This window comes from Gopherus flavomarginatus, chromosome 12 (assembly GCF_025201925.1).
Source record: "Gopherus flavomarginatus isolate rGopFla2 chromosome 12, rGopFla2.mat.asm, whole genome shotgun sequence".
NCBI lineage: Eukaryota > Metazoa > Chordata > Testudines > Testudinidae > Gopherus > Gopherus flavomarginatus.
In genome coordinates this window covers 7,677,247-7,703,059 of record NC_066628.1, presented here as the reverse complement: position 1 = coordinate 7,703,059, position 25,813 = coordinate 7,677,247, and the positions used below count along the sequence as shown (strand labels likewise).

The following is a 25,813-nucleotide window of genomic DNA, read 5'->3' as shown; positions in this document are numbered from 1 at the left end:
ATGGCTGCCAAGTGCAGAGGTGAGGTGAAAGGTTAAAGCAACGCAGACATGGTCTGGGATGGAAATGCACAATGAGGTGACCAGCCAACCTCACCCCTGCCCTGTCACAGGCTCCTAAAACTTCCCATAGAGATAAAACTCAATGAAAAATTGTGCCTCCTTCCCTGACCCCAATACAAATCAGGAACAGTCTGACTGGGCTCCTGGGCTCATCCTACTCTCCCTTCCCCCTCCTCCCTGGTACTAATGGGGAGTAATCCCACTGGAGCCATGTGACCTGTCTACACCAGCGTGAAGTTGTGGTGAGGAGAGAATCAGGCCATTGGCCTCTAGGTCTATTTGCAGGAGATACACTCACACATTGTGCGATAATGAGTCTGATCCCTGAGCTGGGTTTCCCAAAGCCCCTGTTCTCTCAGCCTTACCACCAGTGTTCCTTCTCATTTTTCCCACCCATGCGCAGAATGAATTTTGTTCTGTGTGCCTATATGGAGTTGATGTGTGACACATGGCCTTCATATCGGTGCACAGAACAAAATTCATGTGGTGGGGGTGGGGCTGAGGGGTTCGGAATGTGGGAGGGGACTCAGGGCTGAGGCAGAGGGTTGGGGTGTAGGGGTGTGTGGGCTCCGGCTGGGGGTGTGGGCTTTGGGGTGGGGCTGAGATTCAGGGGTTTGGGGTGCTCCAGGGCTACATCAGGGATTGAGGACTCCCCCCAGCTCTGTCTCCCAACAGCAGTATCGGGGGGGGGGGTGTCTCTCCCTGCTGCAGCAGCTGTCAGGCTGAGGCTGCAGGATAGACTCCTGTTACCTCGCCCCACAGGTCCGGGCCGGGGCTAGGTTCAGATAGCGGCGCCTCATTATAGGGCCAGGCCAAGCCGCCTGACCGCAGCTGGGTCCAGGTCAGGCCACCCAGGTTCGGGGCTGGGCCAGGCCACCATGGCTAGGTTCGGGCTGGGCTGCTGCAGCTGTGCCCAGCCAGGCTACACCACTGTGGCTGTGGCTGGCTTTGGGCACAGCCGCCTGGGTTCAGCCCGAACCATCCTGGCTGTGGCTGTCTCCAAGCTGGCTGGATCCATGCCAGACCGCCTGGATTGATGGCTGGGCCATGCTACCCGAGTTTGGGTTTGGGGCCAGGTCAGGCCACCACAGCTGGGGCCGGGCCAGGGTAGGTGCACCCTAGCTGCGGCAGGTCTGATCCACGGCATAGTTGGGGCTGGGCAGTGACCCTGGCTATGGCAGGTTGGGGACCGGTCTAGGTAGGGGCTGGGGGAGGGGTGCCCCTCTCCCAGCCTCCACAGGTCCCCAGGTGGGTTCTCTGCATGGCGCTAAATAGGCTGCTGTACAGCCACGCAGCTTACAGGGAACTTAGCTCACAGTCTGCCTAATTCTACCTCAGTCCCATTGCAATCACTGGGTCTAGGGGCTGAAAGATTGTGGAAATGGGAGGGAATGTTATAGCTGTAATCTCACATGTGTCTTGAAAGGTTAATGTTAATGGGAGCTGCTTTGCTCTCCTGCTTGGACATTTTATCTGGGGCTCCCAGGGACAGGAAGGAGCAAGACTGACTATCGTGGCTACCAAACCTGAGACCCAGCATCAGCATGGCACTGTTGGGCGTTCCTCATGCTGATGCTCAGGGACGACCTGACCAAGGCTAGTCAGAGCAGGGGAACCAGCCGACATCCTCAACTCCATCAGCTTCAGCTAAATCCTAAACTCCCCCTCAGCTGTGAGCCTTGGGGGTCTGCTGCCACCCTTCTCCTCATGCATCATTTTCTCCCCTACCTCTTCTGCTCTCTCCCTCTCTCCTTTTGCCTTCTGTCTCCTGCACGTCTGGCTCAGCCAGCCAAGACCGCCACATTTTCCACGGGTGCTGGTAGCTTGTGACCAGAGAGGCAGCTCCAAGTAATGCCTCAGTCAGCCCAACCTGGAGAGATGTTAGCCATGTCTCAGGCATTCCCATATCAACACCACAGCTCCTTGAACAGGAAGGAAACATCTCCATTTTCAAATGTCGCTGGGAAAGTTGATCCTTGTTGGGTTTAAACCCTAAACTCCCTCGGGTGGGAATGACTCAGGGCGGTCAATTTCCTCCCAAACTGAGGGAATCTGGTATCATTCAAGTATTAGAGGGGTAGCCATGTTAGTCTGGATCTGTAAAAGCAGCAAAGAATCCTGTGGCACCTTATAGACTAACAGACGTTTTGGAACATGAGTTTCGTGGGTGACATGCGTCTGACGAAGTAGGTATTCACCCATGAAAGCTCATGCTCCAAAATGTCTGTTAGTCTATAAGGTGCCACAGGATTCTTTGCTGGTATCATTCAGTAATTCCAGACAGAAATAATCTGTGAATGTTGAGGAGAATTTATAGCAGCATTTGATAATGAGGAAAAATCTGAGACGATTTATACATATTGGTTAAGTCGACAGGAAAAAAGCAAAAATCAGAAAGGCTTCCTATCAAGTGGGTATTTAAAGGAAAAATAAGTGATCTTTATGCATTGATTATATCAGTAATCCACAGAGAGAAAGAGATCCACATCTGAGGGGGGTGCAGAAAAGATTCAGTAAGTGAACAAAAGGGAAAATGTGTTCTGCAATATTTGATTATTGGAGAGAAAAGGGGCAAGATTGGAGGATGTAATATCTGCCTATTAAATATTTCTGTGCGCTAAATGTCTGTACCTTATTATATGATCTTTAATGACAGGATCACACACTGCAGCGCTCATTAACACAGGACCCTGCCTCATTCAGGGTTTATCTACATTTCAAAAATAAAAACAAAACAAAAACTCAAGGAAAAGAAGACACTGCAACAAATCTCAGAGTGGGGGTCAGCAGACTCTGGCTGGGGGTGGGGAGAGGGGCTTGGGCTGTAGAACTAAAATTAGCAGAGCAGATGCTGGGGTCTGAGATCCTCTCCCTTTGCCAGGTTTCAGAGCCCCGACTCTGCCCAGCCCCGAAGGTGCCCGGGAAGGGGCGTGGTGAAAAGTCCAGCCCTGTCCTGGAACAGTCAGAGGAATGTTAAGGTTGTTCTGCCTTTAAGGAGTCCACGTGCAACAGTTCGTTACTTTTCCCCGAGGTCACGGAACAGTTCAATTAAAACCCAGCGGCTGCATCGAGCTCTTCCAGAATCCAAGGATCCTTTCAAATGGATTCTTCTGAAGGTGAGCTCCAGGCAAAAGTCTAGTTCCAGCTGTGAGCCGGGCGACAAGCCCTCTGTTTTCAGGGCAGGGTCCTGCAGCTTTTTCCTCTGCCAGAGCTGTGTGTCTGCTAAAATGCAAATTGTCCGGTTCCTGCCCCCTCTGGTGCAATGGATGGTGTCGCACCCGCTCTCGTTAGCTGGAGGGGTCTGTTTACCTGAGATGTAAATACATTCTCATCCTCTTTCCAAGTCCTGTGGCATAAACTCCCAGGGGGATATTTTATATATATTCATAATTGATGCAGCAAGCCCAGAGGCGCCCAGGCTCTGAACCGCCTAGCCCAGAGGCACAAATTAAGCACCGGAAAAGCGACATTTCTTTGCCTAGGGTGAGGTGTCCCACAGAGTCAGTGTCCCCGAGAAATGTGTCCCCTGCTGCTAGGGCTCTGGGCAGCCTCTCTAGGACCAGGACCTCTCACTCCCATGTGCTTGAGGATTTCGGGGAGTCTCTGGAACGATCCCCGGTCTCCTTTAGAAACGTTCCTTCTCCCCCCGCTCTGGGGTCTGGATGTCTCCTGTCTGTCCAGTCACTAACAGGGAGGCTTCTATGCACGATGCCCCCTTAATGCGGGCAGAAACTGCTGGAGCCCAGGGGCGGTGGGGCCCCAGGGGGCAGGATCTGGGTCAGGGGGCTGGTAGCGCAGAGTTTATCGCTAGGACCCAGGAGCAGCCGGGAGGCGGCTGTGGGGCAGCGAGCGCTGGGCTCCGGCCCGGCAGCAGGAAGTGACTCGCAGCCGCTGCGGTGACTCTGGCTCCCAGGCTCCTGGCGAGATCCCCGAGCCCCGGCGGCTGGTGCTGGGAGCCCGGAGCCCTGGCTGCAGCCGGGAGAGGGGAATCTCCAGCAGGGCCCTTCCCGCTGCTCCCCAGGAGCCTCTCCCAGGGCAGAGCCCCCAGCCCGGCCCGGCCCCTGCCCCGGGGGGCCCCGCTCGGAGGGAAGGTGAGAGAGACCCGCCCCCTCCCCCGGCCAGTCACCCCCGGGCTGCAGGGGGAGGTTTTGCCCCAGGCTGCTCCCAGCGGAGCTGGCTGCGATTCCCGCCCGGGGCCCGGGAAAGCTGCTGCCAGCCCCGATGGGTGCGGGACTGGGGGAGCCAGCCCGGACCGTGCAGAACAGGCCCATGGAGGCGGGGATTCCCCCATTTCTGAATCAGGAAACACCCCCCCGGGCAGGGCTGGTAAAACTGACCAGGCTCCCAGTGCTGGAGCCTGACCCCACTGGCCAGAGGCTGCTGTGAAATACGCAGGGAAGCTGTCGGGATTCCTGTCCCTGTCCCTGGCTCAGAGCTCTGCTTCCCGCATCAGCCTGTGGCTGGCAGGTGTGTGGGAAATGCTCCGTGTGCTGGGGGGACAAGGAGCTCTCACCTTCCCCCACCGCCTGAAGCCTCCTGGCTGCTCTGAGCAGTAGGGGTCTGAGTTTGTTACTGTGACCCTCCCAGAGCTTCAGGTTCTTTTCCTTTTCCTGTGACTAGCAGGATTGTGGCTGGGGCAGCAGGTGCTGAGTGAGGGACTCTTGTTGTTTCAGATGCCGGTGACCTTCGAGGAGGTGGCTGTGTATTTCACCCAGGGGCAGGGGGCTCTGCTGGACCCCGCTCAGAGAGCCCTCTACAGGGATGTCATGCAGGAGAACTACGAGACGGTGACCTCGCTGGGTAAGGGATTCCCGTCCCCTCAGCTATTCTAAGCCCTGGGGTCTGCATGTCTGACTGCTCAGTTGGATTAGGAAGGAGTGGGGTCACATAGTGCCGTGGCTCTCAACCAGAGGCTCCTGTGGGGCTGCGAGCAGGTTTCAGGGGGGCCACCAAGCAGGGCCAGAATTAGATTTGCTGGGGCCCAGGGCACAAAGTAAAAGTCCCACTGCATGGGGCTGGAGCTGAAGCCTGAGCAACTTAGCTTTGCGGGGCCATGGGTCGCAAGTTTGTAGAAATTTTAGTGGTGCCCAAACTCCGCCCCCCCAAACTCTGCCCCCACCTGCCTAAGGCTCTGGGAGGGGTTTTGGGGGGGAGGTCTGGGGTGCAGGTCCTGGGCTGGGATTAGGGTGCAGGAGGGGTGCAAGGTTCAGGCTTTGAGATGGAGTTTGGGTGCTGGGTGCAGGCTCTGGTCTGGGGCAGGGGATGGGTGTGCAGGAGGGGGTGAGGGGTGCAGGCTTTGGGATGGAGTTTGGGTGCAGGCTCTGGGCTGGAGGTGGGGGTGTCGGAAGGGGTGAGGGGTACAGGCTCTGGGAGGGAGTTTGGGAGTGGGAAGGGGTGTGTGGGAAAGGGGCAGTGGTGCACGCTCTGGGAGGGAGTGCATGTTCTGGGAGGGAGTTTGGGGAAAGGAGGGAGTGCAGGGGTGAGGGCTCTGGGGCTGAGGAGGGATTCATGATGCAGGACCGGGCTCAGGGCTAGGGCAGAGGGTTGGGGTGTGGGATGAGGGCTGTGGGGCTGAGGATGAGGGATTCATGATGTGAGGGGGCTCAGGGCTGGGGAAGAGGATGAGCGTCTGTGGTGTTGGAGAGGCTCAGGGCTAGGGCCGAAGGGCAGGGTAAGGGCAACCTGCCCTGCCAGTAGGGGATGTCCGGCACTAGGACCCTGGGGCAGCAGACAGCAGTTCTGCCGGGAGCCCTGCTACTAGGGCAGCAGAAGCAGGCAGGGGAGTGGCGCTGCGCTGTTTTCTGTCAGGCAGGGACGCGGCGGGGCCGGGAGGGAGACCCTCGGGACCCGGGCCCGATCCAGGCAGGGCTGGAGGAGAGACCCAGCTCCAAATACTGCTGGATCAGGGCCCCCAGCCCTGAATATTCCTGGTGCTTGAGCACTGCAAACATATATAACCTGCCGCCTATGTTCAGGGCCACATGTGGCGTGGGACCCTGGGTATTTGCCCTACTCCCTAATACTTGTCTTAGCTTTTATATGCAAAAAACAGTTGGTGTGGCAGAGGTGGGCTGTGGCATTTTTATACCATGTTGTGGGAGGGAGGAAGAGGCTCAGAGAGAAAAAGGTTGAGAACTCCTGGTAGAGTCCACAGCTCCACTGTGAGAGAGACTTGCATCTCCACACCCCCTTCAAGGGAACAAGGGGGTCAGAAACCTAATGGACAGGCTAATTCATCCCCATCTCTCCAGCTGTCAAGGGGCCAGAAGCAGGGGATTGACCTGCCTGTGTTATTTCTCCTTCACACTCCGCTCACTGGCCCTCTTGGGACTAGCTCCACCCCTGGGGAGGCTCTCAGTGCTGCAGGCTCAGGGCTGCTGGGACAGGTTGTACAGTTGGGGGTGCTGAGATCCATCGAACCAAACTGTAAACCCTGGATCTAATGGAAACCACTTCAATCCAGGAGGTGCAGCAGCTCCCCCAGCATGGCTGCTTCCAGCACCTACGTGCTGGTTTGGAAATAGGCAGGAGTTTAACACCAGAGCTGCGTGTGCCAGAAAGTCCCTCAGATGCATCTACCCTGAGACCTCCTAGTGAGTGCGTGACAACACCCCAAACCCGCCCCCAGATATCTGCTGCTCCCAAAGGGTCTGAGTTACCAGTCCCATGTAGGGTCAGGTTCAACTCAGGGAATGTTCCTTGTGGCAGATACTCTACCAATGCTCCATGTTCCCTGACCTTCCCTGATTTCCTCCCCTGTGCAGGATTCCCCATTCCCAAACCTGACCTGATCGTGCGGCTGGAACAAGGGGAAGAGCCGTGGGTCCCGGATCTCCAGGCTGATGAGGAAAGGAAGAGCCTGAGAGGCATCCGTACAGGTGAAGAGTCAGGGATACTGAGAAAGAACCATCTTGAGAGTGAAGGAAAAAGCTGGGACTCCCAAAATGTGCCATGAGCGAGAGCCCTCCGCTCTATCCCATCTCACCCTGGTGAGGGCTGCAGTCAGTAGGTGTCGTATCATGAAAGCAAATATTAGTCACAGCTTCCCACTCATCCTGTTAGCTGTCGGGAATTTCCTCCAAGACTTTCCTTCCCTGGGAGTGTTTGGGTGGGATGTGGAGGCAGAATCCAATGTCTCCATCTCCCCAACAATCACTGTGTTGTGTTTTCCCTCTTTGCTATTCCCCTTTCTGTCCTTTCTCCCCGGCACAGGCAGTGACTCCTGTCTGGATTCTCTCTCCCCCAGCAGGTGATAGGACAGTGAGTGAGAACAAGGAGGAGATTCAGCAGGCAGAAGGTCCTGAAAAAGTGGAGCTGCAGGGGATATTTTTGAGAAGAACCAAAGGGAATTTTTCCCAGGGCTTGGAACAGAGAAATGCCTGGGGAGATCGACACAGATCAGAGATGCAGCTGGAGAACTATCCCAGAAAGAAACTGGATGAATCCATTCAACGTGGTGGAGGATGCAAGAATCTCAAGGAAACCACAATCCAGCAGACAAGTTACAATGAAGAGAAATCCTACAACTGCCTTGACTGTGGGAAAAGTTTCCATTTCAGTGAAAGCCTTTTTAAACATTGGAGAACCCACACCAGAGAGAAGTCCTATAAATGTGTAGACTGTGGGAAGAGCTTCAGTGAGAAGTCAAACTTTATTGTGCACCAGAAACTGCACATAGAAGAGAAACCATATAAATGTCTTGAGTGTGGGAAAAGTTTTAGTCAGCGTTCACACCTTACTGCACATCAGAGAATCCACACTGGCGAAAGACCCTATAAATGTCTCGAATGTGGGAAAAGTTTCCGTTTGAAATCAACACTTAATACACATCAGAAAACTCACACAGGCGAGAAACCCTATAAATGTCTGGAGTGTGGGAAAACTTTCACTCAGCGCTCTCACCTTACTCAACACAGGAAAATCCACACGGGAGAGAGACCATATAAATGCATTCAGTGTGGGAAAAGTTTCATTCAACACTCAAACTTTATTAGACATCCATGTCTGAACACAAGAGAGAGACGCTATAAATGTCTTCAGTGTGAGAAAGTTTTCAGTGCGCGATGGAACCTTATTAAACATGAGAGAACCCACACAAGCGAGAAACCCTATAAATGTTTGGACTGTGGAAAAACTTTTGGTCAGAGCTCATATCTTATTAAACATAGGAAAATCCACACAGGAGAGAGACCATATAATTGCCTTGAGTGTGGGAAAAATTTCATTCATCACTCAGTCCTTATTAAGCATCAGAGAACCCACACAGGTGACAGACCCTATAAATGCCTCTATTGTGGGAAAAGTTTTGTTGACAGAACAAAGCTTACTAGACATCAGGCAATCCATACAGGAGAGAGACCCTATAAATGCTTGGACTGTGGAAAAAGCTTCATTCAGAAGTCACAACTTACTATACACCAGAAAGTTCACGCAGCAGAGAGACCTTATAAATGCCTTGAGTGTGGTAAAACTTTTATTCATAATTTGAAGTTTACTGCACATCAGAGAACCCACACAGGAGAGAGACCTTATAAATGCCTGAACTGTGGGAAAACTTTTATTCACAACTCAAAGCTTACTAAACATCAGAGAACCCACACAGGCGAGAGACCCTATGGATGCCTTGAGTGTGGGAAAATTTTTATTCAGAAGTCACATCTTTCTACACATCAGAGAACCCACACAGGAGAGAGACCTTATAAATGCCTGGAGTGTGGGAAAACTTTTATTCATAACTCAAAGCTTACTACACATCAGAGAACCCACACAGGAGTGAGACCCTATGGATGCCTTGAGTGTGGGAAAAGTTTTATGGAAAGTTCATCCCTTATTAAACATGGGAGAATCCATACAGGAGAAAGACCCTATAAATGCCTGGACTGTGGGAAAACTTTCAGTCAAAGCTCACACCTTACTCAACATGGGAGAACCCACGCAGGAGAGAGACCCTATGGATGCCTTGAGTGTGGGAAAAGTTTTTTGGAAAGTTCATCCCTTATTAAACATGAGCGAATCCACGTGGGAGAAAGACCCTACAAATGCCTTGAGTGTGGGAAAAGTTTTATGGAAAGTTCATCCCTTACTAAACATGGGAGAATCCACACAGGAGAAAGACCCTATAAATGCCTTGAGTGTGGGAAAAGTTTCATTCATCACTCAGTCTTTATTAAGCATCAGAGAATCCACACAGGTGACAAACCCTATAAATGCGTCGACTGTGGGAAAAGTTTTGTTGTCAGAACAAAACTTACTAGACATCAGGCAATCCACACAGGAGAGAGACCCTTTAAATGCCTTGAGTGTGGGAAAAGTTTTATTCAGAAGTCACATCTTACTATACACCAGAGAGTTCACACAGGAGAGAGACCTTTTAAATGCCTTAAGTGTGGGAAAAGTTTTATGGAAAGTTCATCCCTTACTAAACATGGGAGAATCCACACAGGAGAGAGACCCTATAAATGTCTTGAATGTGGGAAAAGTTTCAGTTTGAAATCAACCCTTAATACACATCACAAAACTCACACAGGAGAGAAACCCCATAAATGCCTGGAGTGTGGGAAAGCTTTCAGTCAGCGCTCAAACCTTAATCAACATGGGAGAATCCACACAAGCGATAGACCGTATAAATGCCTTGACTGTGGGGAAAGCTTCAATAAGAGCTCAGAGCTGACCAAACATCAGAAAATCCGCAAAGGTGAGAGACCCTAAAAATAGCTTGACTGCAGGAAAAGATTCAATTTGACTTCACACATCAGTGATCAACACAACTGAGAGACCTTGAATGTGGGGGAAGCTTCATTTGGTGTTTCCGGAGTATCAGGGATCCACAAATCCGCACAGGGAAGAAACCTCTGAGATGTTCTCAGTGTGAAAAATGCTCTTAGTGAAACTGTCATTTCAGACTCCTCCACACAGCAGGGAAATTCTCTGAGTGCCCTGACAGTGGCTGGCCATGGTGACAAACCAGTTTTCTCGTTCCCACACACATCAGGGGTATTTGGCTCCCAATGATCCAGCTGTCCATCGCTGGGGTGAGGATCCAGCAGCAGCCGAGCATCAGCTGGTCAGTGACCCTCTGGCTCTGCCCCGGTCAGCCCCTCCTCCCTGCTGCAGCCCTGGCTTCCCCAGGTGGGGGAAGGAAAAGAGAGAAACTCCTCCAGACACTCCCTCTGCTTGGCTGAAGTTCCCTGCTCTCCCTTCCCTTCCCAGATGGGATCCCCCTGCCATGGAAATGAGGAGAAAGACACTTGGGCCAGGCCCCACCTTCACTGTAGACACCTGTCCCCATTGCCCATCTTCCACCAGCCCCCGGGCTGGGCCACGCCACTGACCTGGGGCTGTTTCCTGCAGGGGGAGTGTCTCTGGGGGCTGGTAACTCCTCCCCTCCCCAATCCCCCAGGGCACTGGGTTCTGGGAGATCAAGTATTGAGGGACCAGGAGGATGGGATATGGGGAGGGAACTGGGGATTGAATGGTTGGGGCTGAGAGAGCTGGGAAGCAGGGGGAGCTGGGTACTGGGGTATCGAGTGTTTGGGGTTCATTGGATTAGAGGCGAGGGAGAGCACAGGGGTAGAAAGGTGCTGCTTCATCACTCTCCCCCTCTGCCCCGTCTCTCTTCCCCCTCTGCATTCAGACAGCACCACCGAGAGGGGCTGATTCCCACAGAGCCATTTTTGAGACACCTGGAGATCCCATCTGTGCTTCCAAGCATCTGTTTATGGTAGGAAATGTGGTCGGGATTAGCCAGCGCATCTCTGTGACCCTCCACCAGATTTCCTACTATAACCTCATCCTGAGTGTCTTATGTGTAAGTCTAAGATTTTGTCATGGATAGTTTTAATAAAAGTCATGGACAGGTGACAGGCAAGGAAGAAATATTCACGGAAGCCTGTGACCTGTCCGGGACTCTTACTAATAATATCCGTGACAAAATGGGGTGGGAGAAGGCTGCAGCACCCGTTGCTGGGGCTGTGGGGTCCCATGGCAGCTAGGCAGATGTGGGGGCCCTGGCTGGGAGCTGCATTGGCCCCCTGCATCCCATGGCTCGCAGCTCTGGGGCCCCTGCCACTCGTGGCAGCTGGGAGCTGCAGGGCGGCCTTGCCCCCTGCAGCGACTCATAGATCTGGGGGCCACCCTGGTAGTTGAGTGCTATGGGGTACCCCCACAGCCCACAGCAGCTTAGAGCTTCAGGGACAGCTCTTGGCTAGTGCAGGCAGTAGAGGGACCCCGCAGCTCTGAGCCGCCATAGGCTGAAGTCACAGAGGTCTCTGGAAGTCACAGATTCTGTGACTTCTGCGAATCCATAGCAAAATCGTACCTTTACTTATGTGTTCTGACCCCCTCCCTTTTGTTGGGTGATCATTAGTCCCTGAGTTCCCCCTTTGGGTCTGGATTGTCTCATTCCCGGATCGTCTCACATTACTCCTGGCCGTGCTGTAAAGCAGTAAGTGTTTGAACATTTTCTTCCTTATGCACCATAATTAACTAGATGCTAAAAAAGTGGGAGCAAGGACTCATTCTACTCTCCACAGAGCTGCCTCTGTCCCAGCAATGGACAGTTTTATCTTCTCCTCATTCTACCCCTCTGTCTCTCAAGGTGTCACTTACCACCGTGTCCCTGGCTGTCCGTGCCTAGGAATCACAGTTTTGATGTCTATGATTCTATGTCAAACTCGAGCTGGAGAAGAAAGTGCCACAGACATAGGAGTGGCTGGGGAAATTCCATTGACTCCAAAGCACAGTTTGACCTTACAGATCCCATAGCCCTGTTTGCATCTATTGGTGAAATTAGTTTCTGGGTTTTTCTAGGCTGGTCCAGCTCGTTTGTAGATGGGAAGACTTGTGTTTCTTTCTCTTTCTTTTAGTATAATGGTGCTAAAACTTTTGCAAGTAATACAACCAAATAATGAGGCGAGAAGTGAAACCAGTTTAGCCGCTACAGAAGAAAACGGATACGTTTATTTTCCTGATTTGAGTCTTAAAGGATTCTCTGAGATTTCACTTTATGAACATGGAAGTGTTTTATAGCCTGCCCAGTGCATGTAGAATGGTGAGATTTTGTTTGTTACTAGGGCGACCGTATTCCACGTGCCCAAAAAGAGGACACTAATCAGCGTTGGGAGCTGGGGTGGTAGAATTGTGGATGCTGGAGGGGGTGCGGGGGGGTACTCATGAGGTGGAGTCAGCGTCGGTCACTGTCACAGTGGCAAGGCGCTGATACGAGCTCAGAACACAGCAAGAGCCGTCTGTCAACACCTACCTGCAGGACCTGCTCCCCGGAGCTGGGGCCCGGGTGGGTGGGATCTGGCAGCAATCAATCAGCTTCAGATGCAGAGGAATGGGCCGATCAGCTGTGGATGCCGGGGAATAGACCAATTGGGAAGGTGACCAATCAGGGCTATTTCCGAGCTGCAGCCCGTCTGCTCTGCAAAACCTCTGGACATCTGTTGTTATGGGAATATCACGCTTGGACAGAGAAACAGGTTCCAAAAAGAGGCTCTGTCTGGGAAAACCCGGATATATGGTAGCTTTATTTGTTACTGACATATGTTGAGGTTCTGGGGAACGCCCCACAGACTAACTCCTCAGAGACAACAAAGAACTGACCATCTATGTTAGAAAACTATTATCTGGCCATCCACCAAGAGGAGGAAGGCGGTAAACAAAGACATTTACAACTCATTTGAAGGACGGTTTAGAGCTCACATAGTCCATCACCCAGCAATGACTTTTACACTATAAACAGTGGGAGTTATAAAGGGGGTGGGGAAGGCCTCTGGCCACCTCTCCTCCTCCATCTCTACTCACAATAGCAAGATCTCTTGAAAGACAACAGGAGCATCGTTGAGCTGGGGGGAGTGATCCTCGCTGGAAGGCTTCCCAGTGAGCATGGACTGCTGAAAGCTCTTGGGTGAGAGAAATCCTTTTGCTTGTAAGGGAGCATCTACACTCCAAACCTGTTGACCTATATTAGGTTGACTTACAGTCGCCAGAGTAATTACTGCAATACCCGATGTCCACTCTACCCTGCTTGGGTTGCTGGGCCGTGTCCTGCCAAGGAGCGCTTCCACCAGCCTAAGAGGGGCAGCGTCGGGAGCTGAGAGCCCAGTTTCTCATCTCCAGCAGCAGCTCCCTCCATAGGCACCAACTTCCCCTCTGCCTGGTGTGTGCTTAAACCCCCCCCTTCCCATCTGTGGCCCAGCCCTTGCACCACCCTCACCCCACCTCCATTCCACCCCTTCCCCAAAGTCCCTGCCCCACCCCACCCTAGACCTGCCCTCATTCCATCCCCTTCTCCCAGGTTCCCACCGCTGCTCTGCCTCTGCTCTGCCTCCTCACCTGAGTGCGCCACTGCTCCCCCTCCCTCACAGAAAGTCCTAAGCGCTGCCTAACAGCTGTTAGGTGGCAGGGGACAGGAAGTGCTGGGAGGGAGGGGGAAGAACTGGGATGTGGCATGCTGGGGATGGGGAGAAGGAGGTGAGGAGCAGGGAGCTTGTCTGCCAGTGGATGCAGAGCACCCAATAAATTTTCCCCGTGGATTCTGCAGCCCAGAGCACCCATGGAGTCAGTGCCTATGGCTTCCTCACAGGAGCCTAGCTGCCCCACAGGCTCTGGGTGGGCTGCCCCCTGACCACTCCCTGTTCTCTGTAAAGAGTGGAGGAAGCCACCTGGGGCTTTTCACCTCCCTGTTCCCTGCTGGGAGTGTGGAAAAGCCACCTGGGGCTCCCCCTCCCATTCCCCTCCCAGTTTGATGCCAGACTATTGATGGTTACTCAGAGTACAGTCTTTCAACCAGTTATGCACCCATCTTATAATAATTTCATCTAGACCAATGAATTCCTCCCTGCTGGTCAGAACTGAGTCTAACCCGGCTGTCCCATAGTTACTTCCCCCAGCATCGGAAAGCAGAAGTTGTCCCCAACGTGTTCCCAGCACTCATTGCACATTGGGTGCTGATGATAGTGTGGCCAAGTGCCCAGTTTTTGGCCAGAAAGTCCAGTTAAAAAGAAAACCTGCCATTGTCTGGTCAGATCTACTGAGAAGACACCCAAAGTCTAGTTACTGTGGGTGGGGAGGCACTGGGTCATCATCCTCACCAGCCCCTACTTAGCCGGGGCTGCCTCCTACCTGCATCAGGCAGCTGCAGCTCCCAGTCCCGGCTTCACAGGCAAGTCCCTCCTGACCTGGGCAGGGAAGGAGGAAGAGGAGTGGATGAGGGAGGAGCCTTGGGGGAAGAGGTAGGGCAGGTGTGGGGACTCGGGGGAAGAGGTGAGGCAGGGGAGGTTCTGGCACTCCTGCTGGAGTGTTTGGCTTTTTTAAATGACCAATTTGGCAACCCATGTTACTAGCTGAGAGGCTGAAAAATATTAACAAACATTCAAGTATCACTTTTCACAGCAGCAGCCTTACTAGCTAACAGAAAATAAATTACAATAAAGACTGGGAGTGGATGGGCCATTACACAAAGTAAAACTATTTCCCCATGTTCTCCCCCCACCCCCCAAGTTCCTTACATCTCCTTGTCAATTGCTGGAAATGGGCCATTTTCATTACCACTACAAACAGTTCTTTTTCTCTCCTGCTGACAACAGCTCACCTTAACTGATCACTGTCCTTATAGTGTGTATGGTAACACCCATTGTTTCATGTTCTCTGTGTATATATATCTTCCTACTGTATTTTCCACTACATGCATCTGATGAAGTGGGCTGTAGCCCACAAAAGCTTATGCTCAAATAAACTTGTTAGTCTCTAAGGTGCCACAAGTACTCCTTGTTCTTTTTGCGGATACAGACTAACACGACTACTACTCTGAAACCAATGATTTTGATGTGTATCTGGGTAAGGGGACTGTTGGCCTCTTACTGAAACTTAGTGGGGTTTTTGGTTGGCCCTCTCGCAGTACCAAAAGCCAGGTGACGGGCCAATGAGAAATCAATACCCTGAGACTGGTCCCCAGGACCAATGGGGAGAGGCTGCTGTTCTAGGTCAGCCTCGTTGACAGGGCAGGCCGGCCAAAGAGAGAGTCAGGAGCCCGTCCTTTGTGTGAGCTGGAGCTGCCTGCCAGAGAAGGGCAGAGCTAAGGAGAGAGCAGCAGCCTCCAGAAGCAGAGAGGCGCAGCCCAGGGAGCTGAGCTGGAGGCAGAGCAGCTGCAGTGCTGAGGCAGAGGGGAGCTGGGGCTGGGGCGGTCTGGAGCCGGGGGCTGTCAGTAGCTGGGAAGAGTGAGGGGGACTGGGTAGAGGGCCCAGCGCAGTGAGATGCTCCTTGCAGGCCAGACTTGGAGGGGGACCATAACTCCGACAGGAAATGACTGATGCTGGGAAGAAGGGTCCTGCCACCTAGAGCCTGAGGGCATGTGGCCACCACTAGAGCACATGTCCAACCTGCAGCATCCCTGCAGCACAGCCAGGGCCTATGAGGAACAGTCTGTGAACTGCCCTGACATTCCAGAGATGCTGGTTGTGGTTCCCCCTGCGCCCACAGAGCAAGGTGACATGTTTTCCTTTCACCTTTCCCCTTTTTTTCCCTAATTTTTTTTATTACTTGCTGTTTAATAAGCTGTATTTGTTCTGAACTCTGTGCAATGGTCAGTGAAAGCGTCCAGAGCGAATAGAGTACCCCGCAGTGGGGACACTGTCACCCCTGTCCTGAGTGATCACAAGATTGGGGTCGAGCCCTCAGGAATCCTTGGTCCAGCCTTGTCCAGGTTACGAGGACTAGAGTGGGGAGGGGAGTGGGAACAAGGACTCATATCGTTCTGCTATTCGATTCCACCGGGGTGGGGTGTCTGAGCCAGGAAAGTTCCCCACAATAGTGGTGGACCCTTCCCCCACTTACCTCTGTGCAGGAGTCAGCACCACCATGTTGCACTATGGACACTTGGCAAAATTACCAGACTTAAAGATGGACATTGGAGGGGGCTCCAGGCTGAGGCAGGGGATTGGGTGTAAGAGGGGGTATGGGTTCTGGGCTAGAGCAGGGAATTGGGATGTGTGGGGCAGTGAGGGTTCTGGCTGTGGGTGCAGGCTGTGGTGTGGAGCTGGAGATGAGGGATTTGGAGTGCAGGAGGGGCTCAAGGCTGGGACCAAGGGGTTTGCAGAATGAGAGGGGAATCAGGGCTGGGACCTGGGGGAAATAGTGTTCGAGTAGCCACCCGCGAGAGTTGGTGGCAGCACTCTGAGGGTATGTCTACACTATGAAATTAGGTCGCGATTTAATAGAAGTCAATTTTTTTAGAAATCAATTGGATACAGTCGATTGTGTGCGCCCCCACTAAGTGCATTAAGTCAGCTGAGTGCATCCACAGTACCGAGGCTAGTGTCAACTTTCAGAGCATTGCATTGTGGGTAGTTATCCCACAGTTCCCACCGTCTCCACTGCCCATCAGAATTCTGGGTTGAGATCCCAATGCCTGATGGGGCAACCACATTGTCGTGGGTGGTTCTGCATACATGTCGTCAAGCCCCCTTCCCTCCGTGAAAGCAATGGCAAAAAATCATTTCTCGCCTTTTTGCCTGGATTACCCATGCAAACGACATACCATGGCAAGCATGGAGCCTGCTCAGCTCACTGGCACCGTATGTCTCCTGGGTGCTGCTGGCAGACGTGGTACTACGGTGCTACACAGCAGCATCCCCTTGCCTTCCCTTGTGGACGGCACATGGTACAATACAACTGCTAGCCGTCGTCATCGTCCCGTGGGCGGTCCTGGCCGACCTCGGTTAGGTTGGTGGGAGGTGCCTGGGCAGACATGGGTGCTCCTGGCCAGCCTCAGTGAGGTTGGCCGGGGGCATCTGGACAAAAATGGGAATGATTTTAGATCATTCTCTTCATTACGTTTTGTGTAATGGAGATTCAGTCCTGCCTGGAATATCATGCCAGCTGGAGGCTTCTGCCTCAGGCTGCTCTCCCAGTTGGCAGCACCACACGGTCGCACCTACCCCAGCCTACCCTTTGCTCCCATGGCTCATGAAGCCTGGACAGTAGTAAGGAGCAGTTCAACTACAGGCTGAGGAAGTGCAGAATGGTGGTAGAATGTGTCTTTGGATGTTTAAAAGCTCCCTTGTGCAGTTTACTGACTTGGTTAGACCTCAGGGAAACCAATATTCCCATTGTTATTACTGCATGCTGTGTGCTCCACGATATCTGTGAGAGTAAGTGGGAGACGTTTATGGCGGGGTGGGAGGTTGAGGCAAATTGCCTGGCCCTGATGATACGCAGCCAGACACCAGGGCGGTTAGAAGAGCACAGCAGGTCGCATTGTGCATCAGAAATGCGTTGAAAACCAGTTTCATGACTGGCCAGGCTACGGTGTGAAAGTTCTGTTTGTTTCTCCTTGATGAAAACCCGCCCCCTTGGTTTACTCTACTTCCCTGTAATCCAACTGCCCTCCCCTCCCCACTTTGATCTCCGCTTGCAGAGGCAATAAAGTCATTTTTGTTTCAAATTCATGCATTCTTTATTAATTCATCACACAAATAGGGGGATAACTGTCAAGGTAGCCCAGGAGGGGTGGGGGAGGAGGGAAGCACAGGGGTGGGGTAATTGTAGGGGCACCCCCTAGAATGGCATGCAGCTCATCATAGAAGTGGCATGTCTGGGGCTCTGCCCCGGAGAGGCCGTTTGCCTCTCTGGTTCTTTAGTAGGCTTCACGCGGCACTGCTGCAGATCCCTGTTATAACCTCTGTCCTTCATGCCCTTGGAGATTTTTTCAAAATTCAGGCATTTTGTCTTTTAGAACAGAGTTATGATAGCACGGATTCGTCTCCCCATACAGTGATGAGATGCAGTGCCTCCCGTTCGGGCCATGCTGGAGCTCTTTTGCGATTCTGGGACTCCATGGTCACCTGTGCTGATCAGCTCGCCAGGCTGGCCAAACAGGAAAAGAAATTCCAAAGTTCCTGATGCTTTTCCTGTCTACCTAAAGGGTGGGAGTTATAAAGGGGGTGGGGAAGGCCTCTGGCCACCTCTCCTCCTCCATCTCTACTCACAATAGCAAGATCTCTTGAAAGACAACAGGAGCATCATTGAGCTGGGGGGAGTGATCCTTGCTGGAAGGCTTCCCAGTGAGCATGGACTGCTGAAAGCTCTTGGGCGAGAGAAATCCTTTTGCTTGTAAGGGAGCATCTACACTCCAAACCTGTTGACCTATATTAGGTTGACTTACAGTCGCCAGAGTAATTACTGCAATACCCGATGTCCACTCTACCCTGCTTGGGTTGCTGGGCCGTGTCCTGCCAAGGAGCGCTTCCACCAGCCTAAGAGGGGCAGCGTCGGGAGCTGAGAGCCCAGTTTCTCATCTCCAGCAGCAGCTCCCTCCATAGGCACCAACTTCCCCTCTGCCTGGTGTGTGCTTAAACCCCCCCCTTCCCATCTGTGGCCCAGCCCTTGCACCACCCTCACCCCACCTCCATTCCACCCCTTCCCCAAAGTCCCTGCCCCACCCCACCCTAGATCTGCCCTCATTCCATCCCCTTCTCCCAGGTTCCCACCCCTGCTCTGCCTCTGCTCTGCCTCCTCACCTGAGTGCGCCACTGCTCCCCCTCCCTCACAGAAAGTCCTAAGCGCTGCCTAACAGCTGTTAGGTGGCGGGGGACAGGAAGTGCTGGGAGGGAGGGGGAAGAACTGGGATGTGGCATGCTGGGGATGGGGAGAAGGAGGTGAGGAGCAGGGAGCTTGTCTGCCAGTGGATGCAGAGCACCCAATAAATTTTCCCCGTGGATTCTGCAGCCCAGAGCACCCATGGAGTCAGTGCCTATGGCTTCCTCACAGGAGCCTAGCTGCCCCACAGGCTCTGGGTGGGCTGCCCCCTGACCACTCCCTGTTCTCTGTAAAGAGTGGAGGAAGCCACCTGGGGCTTTTCACCTCCCTGTTCCCGGCTGGGAGTGTGGAAAAGCCACCTGGGGCTCCCCCTCCCATTCCCCTCCCAGTTTGATGCCAGACTATTGATGGTTACTCAGAGTACAGTCTTTCAACCAGTTATGCACCCATCTTATAATAATTTCATCTAGACCAATGAATTCCTCCCTGCTGGTCAGAACTGAGTCTAACCCGGCTGTCCCATAGTTACTTCCCCCAGCATCGGAAAGCAGAAGTTGTCCCCAACGTGTTCCCAGCACTCATTGCACATTGGGTGCTGATGATAGTGTGGCCAAGTGCCCAGTTTTTGGCCAGAAAGTCCAGTTAAAAAGAAAACCTGCCATTGTCTGGTCAGATCTACTGAGAAGACACCCAAAGTCTAGTTACTGTGGGTGGGGAGGCACTGGGTCATCATCCTCACCAGCCCCTACTTAGCCGGGGCTGCCTCCTACCTGCATCAGGCAGCTGCAGCTCCCAGCCCCAGCTTCACAGGCAAGTCCCTCCTGACCTGGGCAGGGAAGGAGGAAGAGGAGTGGATGAGGGAGGAGCCTTGGGGGAAGAGGTAGGGCAGGTGTGGGGACTCGGGGGAAGAGGTGAGGCAGGGGAGGTTCTGGCACTCCTGCTGGAGTGTTTGGCTTTTTTAAATGACCAATTTGGCAACCCATGTTACTAGCTGAGAGGCTGAAAAATATTAACAAACATTCAAGTATCACTTTTCACAACAGCAGCCTTACTAGCTAACAGAAAATAAATTACAATAAAGACTGGGAGTGGATGGGCCATTACACAAAGTACAACTATTTCCCCATGTTCTCCCCACACCCCCCAAGTTCCTTACATCTCCTTGTCAATTGCTGGAAATGGGCCATTTTCATTACCACTACAAACAGTTCTTTTTCTCTCCTGCTGACAACAGCTTACCTTAACTGATCACTGTCCTTATAGTGTGTATGGTAACACCCATTGTTTCATGTTCTCTGTGTATATATATCTTCCTACTGTATTTTCCACTACATGCATCTGATGAAGTGGGCTGTAGCCCACAAAAGCTTATGCTCAAATAAACTTGTTAGTCTCTAAGGTGCCACAAGTACTCCTTGTTCTTTTTGCGGATACAGACTAACACGACTACTACTCTGAAACCAATGATTTTGATGTGTATCTGGGTAAGGGGACTGTTGGCCTCTTACTGAAACTTAGTGGGGTTTTTGGTTGGCCCTCTTGCAGTACCAAAAGCCAGGTGACGGGCCAATGAGAAATCAATACCCTGAGACTGGTCCCCAGAACCAATGGGGAGAGGCTGCTGTTCTAGGTCAGCCTCGTTGACAGGGCAGGCCGGCCAAAGAGAGAGTCAGGAGCCCGTCCTTTGTGTGAGCTGGAGCTGCCTGCCAGAGAAGGGCAGAGCTAAGGAGAGAGCAGCAGCCTCCAGAAGCAGAGAGGTGCAGCCAGGGAGCTGAGCTGGAGGCAGAGCAGCTGCAGTGCTGAGGCAGAGGGGAGCTGGGGCTGGGGCGGTCTGGAGCCGGGGGCTGTCAGTAGCTGGGAAGAGTGAGGGGGACTGGGTAGAGGGCCCAGCGCAGTGAGATGCTCCTTGCAGGCCAGACTTGGAGGGGGACCATAACTCCGACAGGAAATGACTGATGCTGGGAAGAAGGGTCCTGCCACCTAGAGCCTGAGGGCATGTGGCCACCACTAGAGCACATGTCCAACCTGCAGCATCCCTGCAGCACAGCCAGGGCCTATGAGGAACAGTCTGTGAACTGCCCTGACATTCCAGAGATGCTGGTTGTGGTTCCCCCTGCGCCCACAGAGCAAGGTGACATGTTTTCCTTTCACCTTTCCCCTTTTTTTCCCTATTTTTTTTATTACTTGCTGTTTAATAAGCTGTATTTGTTCTGAACTCTGTGCAATGGTCAGTGAAAGCGTCCAGAGCGAATAGAGTACCCCGCAGTGGGGACACTGTCACCCCTGTCCTGAGTGATCACAAGATTGGGGTCGAGCCCTCAGGAATCCTTGGTCCAGCCTTGTCCAGGTTACGAGGACTAGAGTGGGGAGGGGAGTGGGAACAAGGACTCATATCGTTCTGCTATTCGATTCCACCGGGGTGAGGAGTCTGAGCCAGGAAAGTTCCCCACAATAGTGGGGGACCCTTCCCCCACTTACCTCTGTGCAGGGGTCAGCACCACCATGTTGCACTATGGACACTTGGCAAAATTACCAGACTTAAAGATGGACATTGGAGGGGGCTCCAGGCTGAGGCAGGGGGTTGGGTGTAAGAGGGGGTATGGGCTCTGGGCTAGAGCAGGGAATTGGAATGTGTGGGGCAGTGAGGGTTCTGGCTGTTGGTGCAGGCTGTGGTGTGGAGCTGGAGATGAGGGATTTGGAGTGCAGGAGGGGCTCAAGGCTGGGACCAAGGGGTTTGCAGAATGAGAGGGGAATCAGGGCTGGGACCTGGGGGAAATAGTGTTCGAGTAGCCACCCGCGAGAGTTGGTGGCAGCACTCTGAGGGTATGTCTACACTATGAAATTAGGTCGCGATTTAATAGAAGTCAATTTTTTTAGAAATCAATTGGATACAGTTGATTGTGTGCGCCCCCACTAAGCGCATTAAGTCAGCTGAGTGCATCCACAGTACCGAGGCTAGTGTCAACTTTCAGAGCATTGCATTGTGGGTAGTTATCCCACAGTTCCCACCGTCTCCACTGCCCATCAGAATTCTGGGTTGAGATCCCAATGCCTGATGGGGCAACCACATTGTCGTGGGTGGTTCTGCATACATGTCGTCAAGCCCCCTTCCCTCCGTGAAAGCAATGGCAAAAAATCATTTCTCGCCTTTTTGCCTGGATTACCCATGCAAACGACATACCATGGCAAGCATGGAGCCTGCTCAGCTCACTGGCACCGTATGTCTCCTGGGTGCTGCTGGCAGACGTGGTACTACGGTGCTACACAGCAGCATCCCCTTGCCTTCCCTTGTGGACGGCACATGGTACAATACAACTGCTAGCCGTCGTCATCGTCCCGTGGGCGGTCCTGGCTGACCTCGGTTAGGTTGGTGGGAGGTGCCTGGGCAGACATGGGTGCTCCTGGCCAGCCTCAGTGAGGTTGGCCGAGGGCATCTGGACAAAAATGGGAATGATTTTAGATCATTCTCTTCATTACGTTTTGTGTAATGGAGATTCAGTCCTGCCTGGAATATCATGCCAGCTGGAGGCTTCTGCCTCAGGCTGCTCTCCCAGTTGGCAGCACCACACGGTCGCACCTACCCCAGCCTACCCTTTGCTCCCATGGCTCATGAAGCCTGGACAGTAGTAAGGAGCAGTTCAACTACAGGCTGAGGAAGTGCAGAATGGTGGTAGAATGTGTCTTTGGATGTTTAAAAGCTCCCTTGTGCAGTTTACTGACTTGGTTAGACCTCAGGGAAACCAATATTCCCATTGTTATTACTGCATGCTGTGTGCTCCACGATATCTGTGAGAGTAAGTGGGAGACGTTTATGGCGGGGTGGGAGGTTGAGGCAAATTGCCTGGCCCTGATGATACGCAGCCAGACACCAGGGCGGTTAGAAGAGCACAGCAGGTCGCATTGTGCATCAGAAATGCGTTGAAAACCAGTTTCATGACTGGCCAGGCTACGGTGTGAAAGTTCTGTTTGTTTCTCCTTGATGAAAACCCGCCCCCTTGGTTTACTCTACTTCCCTGTAATCCAACTGCCCTCCCCTCCCCACTTTGATCTCCGCTTGCAGAGGCAATAAAGTCATTTTTGTTTCAAATTCATGCATTCTTTATTAATTCATCACACAAATAGGGGGATAACTGTCAAGGTAGCCCAGGAGGGGTGGGGGAGGAGGGAAGCACAGGGGTGGGGTAATTGTAGGGGCACCCCCTAGAATGGCATGCAGCTCATCATAGAAGTGGCATGTCTGGGGCTCTGCCCCGGAGAGGCCGTTTGCCTCTCTGGTTCTTTAGTAGGCTTCACGCGGCACTGCTGCAGATCCCTGTTATAACCTCTTTCCTTCATGCCCTTGGAGATTTTTTCAAAATTCAGGCATTTTGTCTTTTAGAACAGAGTTCTGATAGCACAGATTCGTCTCCCCATACAGTGATGAGATGCAGTGCCTCCCATTCGGGCCATGCTGGAGCTCTTTTGCGATTCTGGGACTCCATGGTCACCTGTGCTGATCAGCTCGCCAGGCTGGCCAAACAGGAAAAGAAATTCCAAAGTTCCTGATGCTTTTCCTGTCTACCTGCCCAGAGCATAGGAGTTGAGTGCACTGTCCAGAGTGGTTACAATAGAGCACTCTGGGATAGCTTCTGGAGGCCAATACTGTTGAATAGCATCTATACTACCCCAAATTCGACCCAGCAGGGTTGATTTCAGCTCTAATCCAGGGGCACCCAGAGGATTCCAGGGGCCCGGGGTCTTCGGTGGCGGGGGGCCCCCACTTCAGCGGTAATTTGGCGGTGGGGGGGTCCTTCCACTCAGGAACCCACCGCCGAAGTGCCCCAAAGACCCATGGTGGGGATCCCCCTGCTGCCGAATTACCGCCGAAGCAGGACCTGCCACCAAAGTGCAGTGGGATCTTCAGCGGTACTTCGGCGGTGGGGGGTCCCCGCTGCGGGTCTTCGGGGCACTTTGGTGGCGGGTCCTGGAACAGAAGAACCCTCTGCTTCTGAATTACCACCGAAGACCCGGCTGCACTTCGGCGGCGGGTCCCGCTTCGGCGGTAATTCAGAGGCGGGGGGTCCTTCCGCCCCGGAACGGAAGGACTCCCTGTCGCTGAAGACTGGGAGCAAAGAAGCTCCAGGGTCCAGGCCCTGCAAGAGTTATCTCGGGTCCCTGGAGCGAGAGAAGGACCCTGCTCCAGGGGCCCCAAAAACTCTTGTGGGGACCCCTGCTGGGCCCTGGACCTGGGGAAAATTGCCCCACTTGCCCCCACCCCTCTGGGGAGCCCTGTGCTAATCCCCTCGTCAGGGAGAAGTACAGAAATTGATTTTAAGAGCCCTTTAAGTCGACAAAAATGGCTTTGTCGTGTGGGCGGGTGCAGGGTTAAATTGATCTAAGGCTGCTAAATTTGACCTAAACAGCTAAACTCATAGCGTAGACCAGGGCTGAGGCTACCAAAAATTTGGTCGTGAGAACCCCTGGGCTAGATGCTCATGATGGGCCCTTCTGACCTTAGAGCCTGGGAGTGGAACAGGAGCCGGACCCAGAGATGCTGCAGCGCGACCCCTGCAGCGCTAGGACCCAGGAGCAGCCGGGAGGCGGCTGTGGGGCAGCGAGCGCTGGGCTCCGGCCCGGCAGCAGGAAGTGACTCGCAGCCGCTGCGGTGACTCTGGCTCCCAGGCTCCTGGCGAGATCCCCGAGCCCCGGCGGCTGGTGCTGGGAGCCCGGAGCCCTGGCTGCAGCCGGGAGAGGGGAATCTCCAGCAGGGCCCTTCCCGCTGCTCCCCAGGAGCCTCTCCCAGGGCAGAGCCCCCAGCCCGGCCCGGCCCCTGCCCCGGGGGGCCCCGCTCGGGGGGAAGGTGAGAGAGACCCGCCTCCCACCGGCACCCCCGGGCTGCAGGGGGAGGTTTGGCCCCAGGCTGCTCCCAGCGGAGCTGGCTGCGATTCCCGCCCGGGGCCCGGAAAAGCTGCTGCCAGCCCCGGTGGGTGCGGGCGGGGGGAGCCCCACGGGCAGGGGCAGATCGGAGTGAAAGCCGGAGTACAGGCATTGCCAGACAGGGCAGAAGGGGTAACCCCGGGATGGGGGGTGGCGGTAGAGGAGTAAAAGCTTCCCCCTGCCCCCGCCCCCCCCCCCCCCGTGTGAGCCAGCTGCAGTGGATGCAAAAACAGGGTGAGGGCGGGCAGAGCAGAGGGGTTTTCCTCTCCGCTTTGGCAGGATCTCAGGTCCCGTTTCCCAGGGCCCTGTCATTAAAGGCCCAGTGCATCGCAGAGCCTGCACAGGGCCACTCTCCCCCTGTATACGATGTTACTGAGCTGCTAAAAGAGCCTTGATCCAGTGAAATATTTACAGAGCCTCCTCCTCCCCTCCCCCCCCCCCCCCAAATTGTCACACCTCTTTTTAGTGTTTAAAAGACTCTGGTTCACAGTTTATATGTTCTCTTAGAGCTGCCCAGTGCTTCATAAATGTGCCTGTTCCCCTGCGTTTGATTCCCCTTGTAAAGCAGTCTATGGAGTTTCACTCCTTTAAATTATTTACCTTTAAAAGTACTGTATTATTTGTATTATTCTGAGCTCTTCATCCTAAACGTCATTAACATTGTGCAGGTGGACCTCATTGTGCCACGGAATTCATATTTTTAAAGGCAAATAGTCATGGGAAATATTGATAGTTGCTGGTAGCTTGGCAATCACATCCCAGGGTGACACTTTCAGTTCCTGTTTCTATTGCACTATTGTAATTTGAGTTCAGTGGGCACTGATTTCATGGGCTGGTCTCAAAACTCCTTCAGTTTCCTTTGATCCACCAATGGGGGTTGCCTTAGTCAATTGCTTTGTCTCTCTGTCCAGCACCCCGGTGCTTTATCCCATGTCCCATTTGTGTGTAGAGCTTGGTTCCCAAATATTCACTAAGGGCCAGAAGTTTCAAGGTTGAAGGCACCTAGATACTTTGTAATATGCCACTAGTGGCTGAAATCCTTTTAAAAATCTGTCCCTAAGGGCCTTAGAGTGTCTTGTATGCATTGCTTCCAAAAAGGAAATGTCTAGGATATTTTTTACAAAGCATAGATATACAACCCCAAGATAAATTGAGAATACCAAGAATTCAAACCCCATGAGTTATGCACCCAAAAGTCTAGAATTTAAATAAAGAAAGAATAAAGTTTCTTTAAAAAAGATACACTCCTGATGTCGGGACCTGTCTCCTGAGTGTTTGGGGCTGCTCAAAGCCCTGG

The 25,813-nt window shown here is 53.1% G+C and overlaps 2 protein-coding genes across 4 annotated transcripts in view; both read left to right on the top strand.

Moving 5' to 3' along the window:
* On the top strand, positions 1–8,330 carry LOC127033137 (zinc finger protein 300-like). Its single transcript, XM_050920941.1, has 4 exons — positions 1–19; positions 6,825–6,938; positions 7,310–8,200; positions 8,308–8,330. The coding sequence occupies exons 1-4, from the start codon at positions 1–3 to the stop codon at positions 8,328–8,330; spliced, it is 1,047 nt and encodes a 348-aa protein (XP_050776898.1).
* LOC127033271 (zinc finger protein 850-like) overlaps positions 3,882–25,813 on the top strand; it is a 103,821-nt gene continuing 81,889 nt past the window's right edge. For all 3 annotated transcript variants that reach the window (XM_050921165.1, XM_050921164.1, XM_050921161.1), the window contains exon 1: positions 3,882–4,151. The gene's annotated coding sequence lies outside the window, so the exon portion shown is untranslated. The remainder of the gene's footprint in view (positions 4,152–25,813) is intronic.

Excerpts from the sequence above, each read along its gene's own strand:
- LOC127033137 (XM_050920941.1), top strand. Across the intron at positions 6,939-7,309 it reads CCTGAGAGGCATCCGTACAG|GTGATAGGACAGTGAGTGAG; the intron begins GTGAAGAGTCAG and ends CTCCCCCAGCAG. Across the intron at positions 8,201-8,307 it reads GGACTGTGGAAAAACTTTTG|CATCAGAGAACCCACACAGG; the intron begins GTCAGAGCTCAT and ends GTCCTTATTAAG.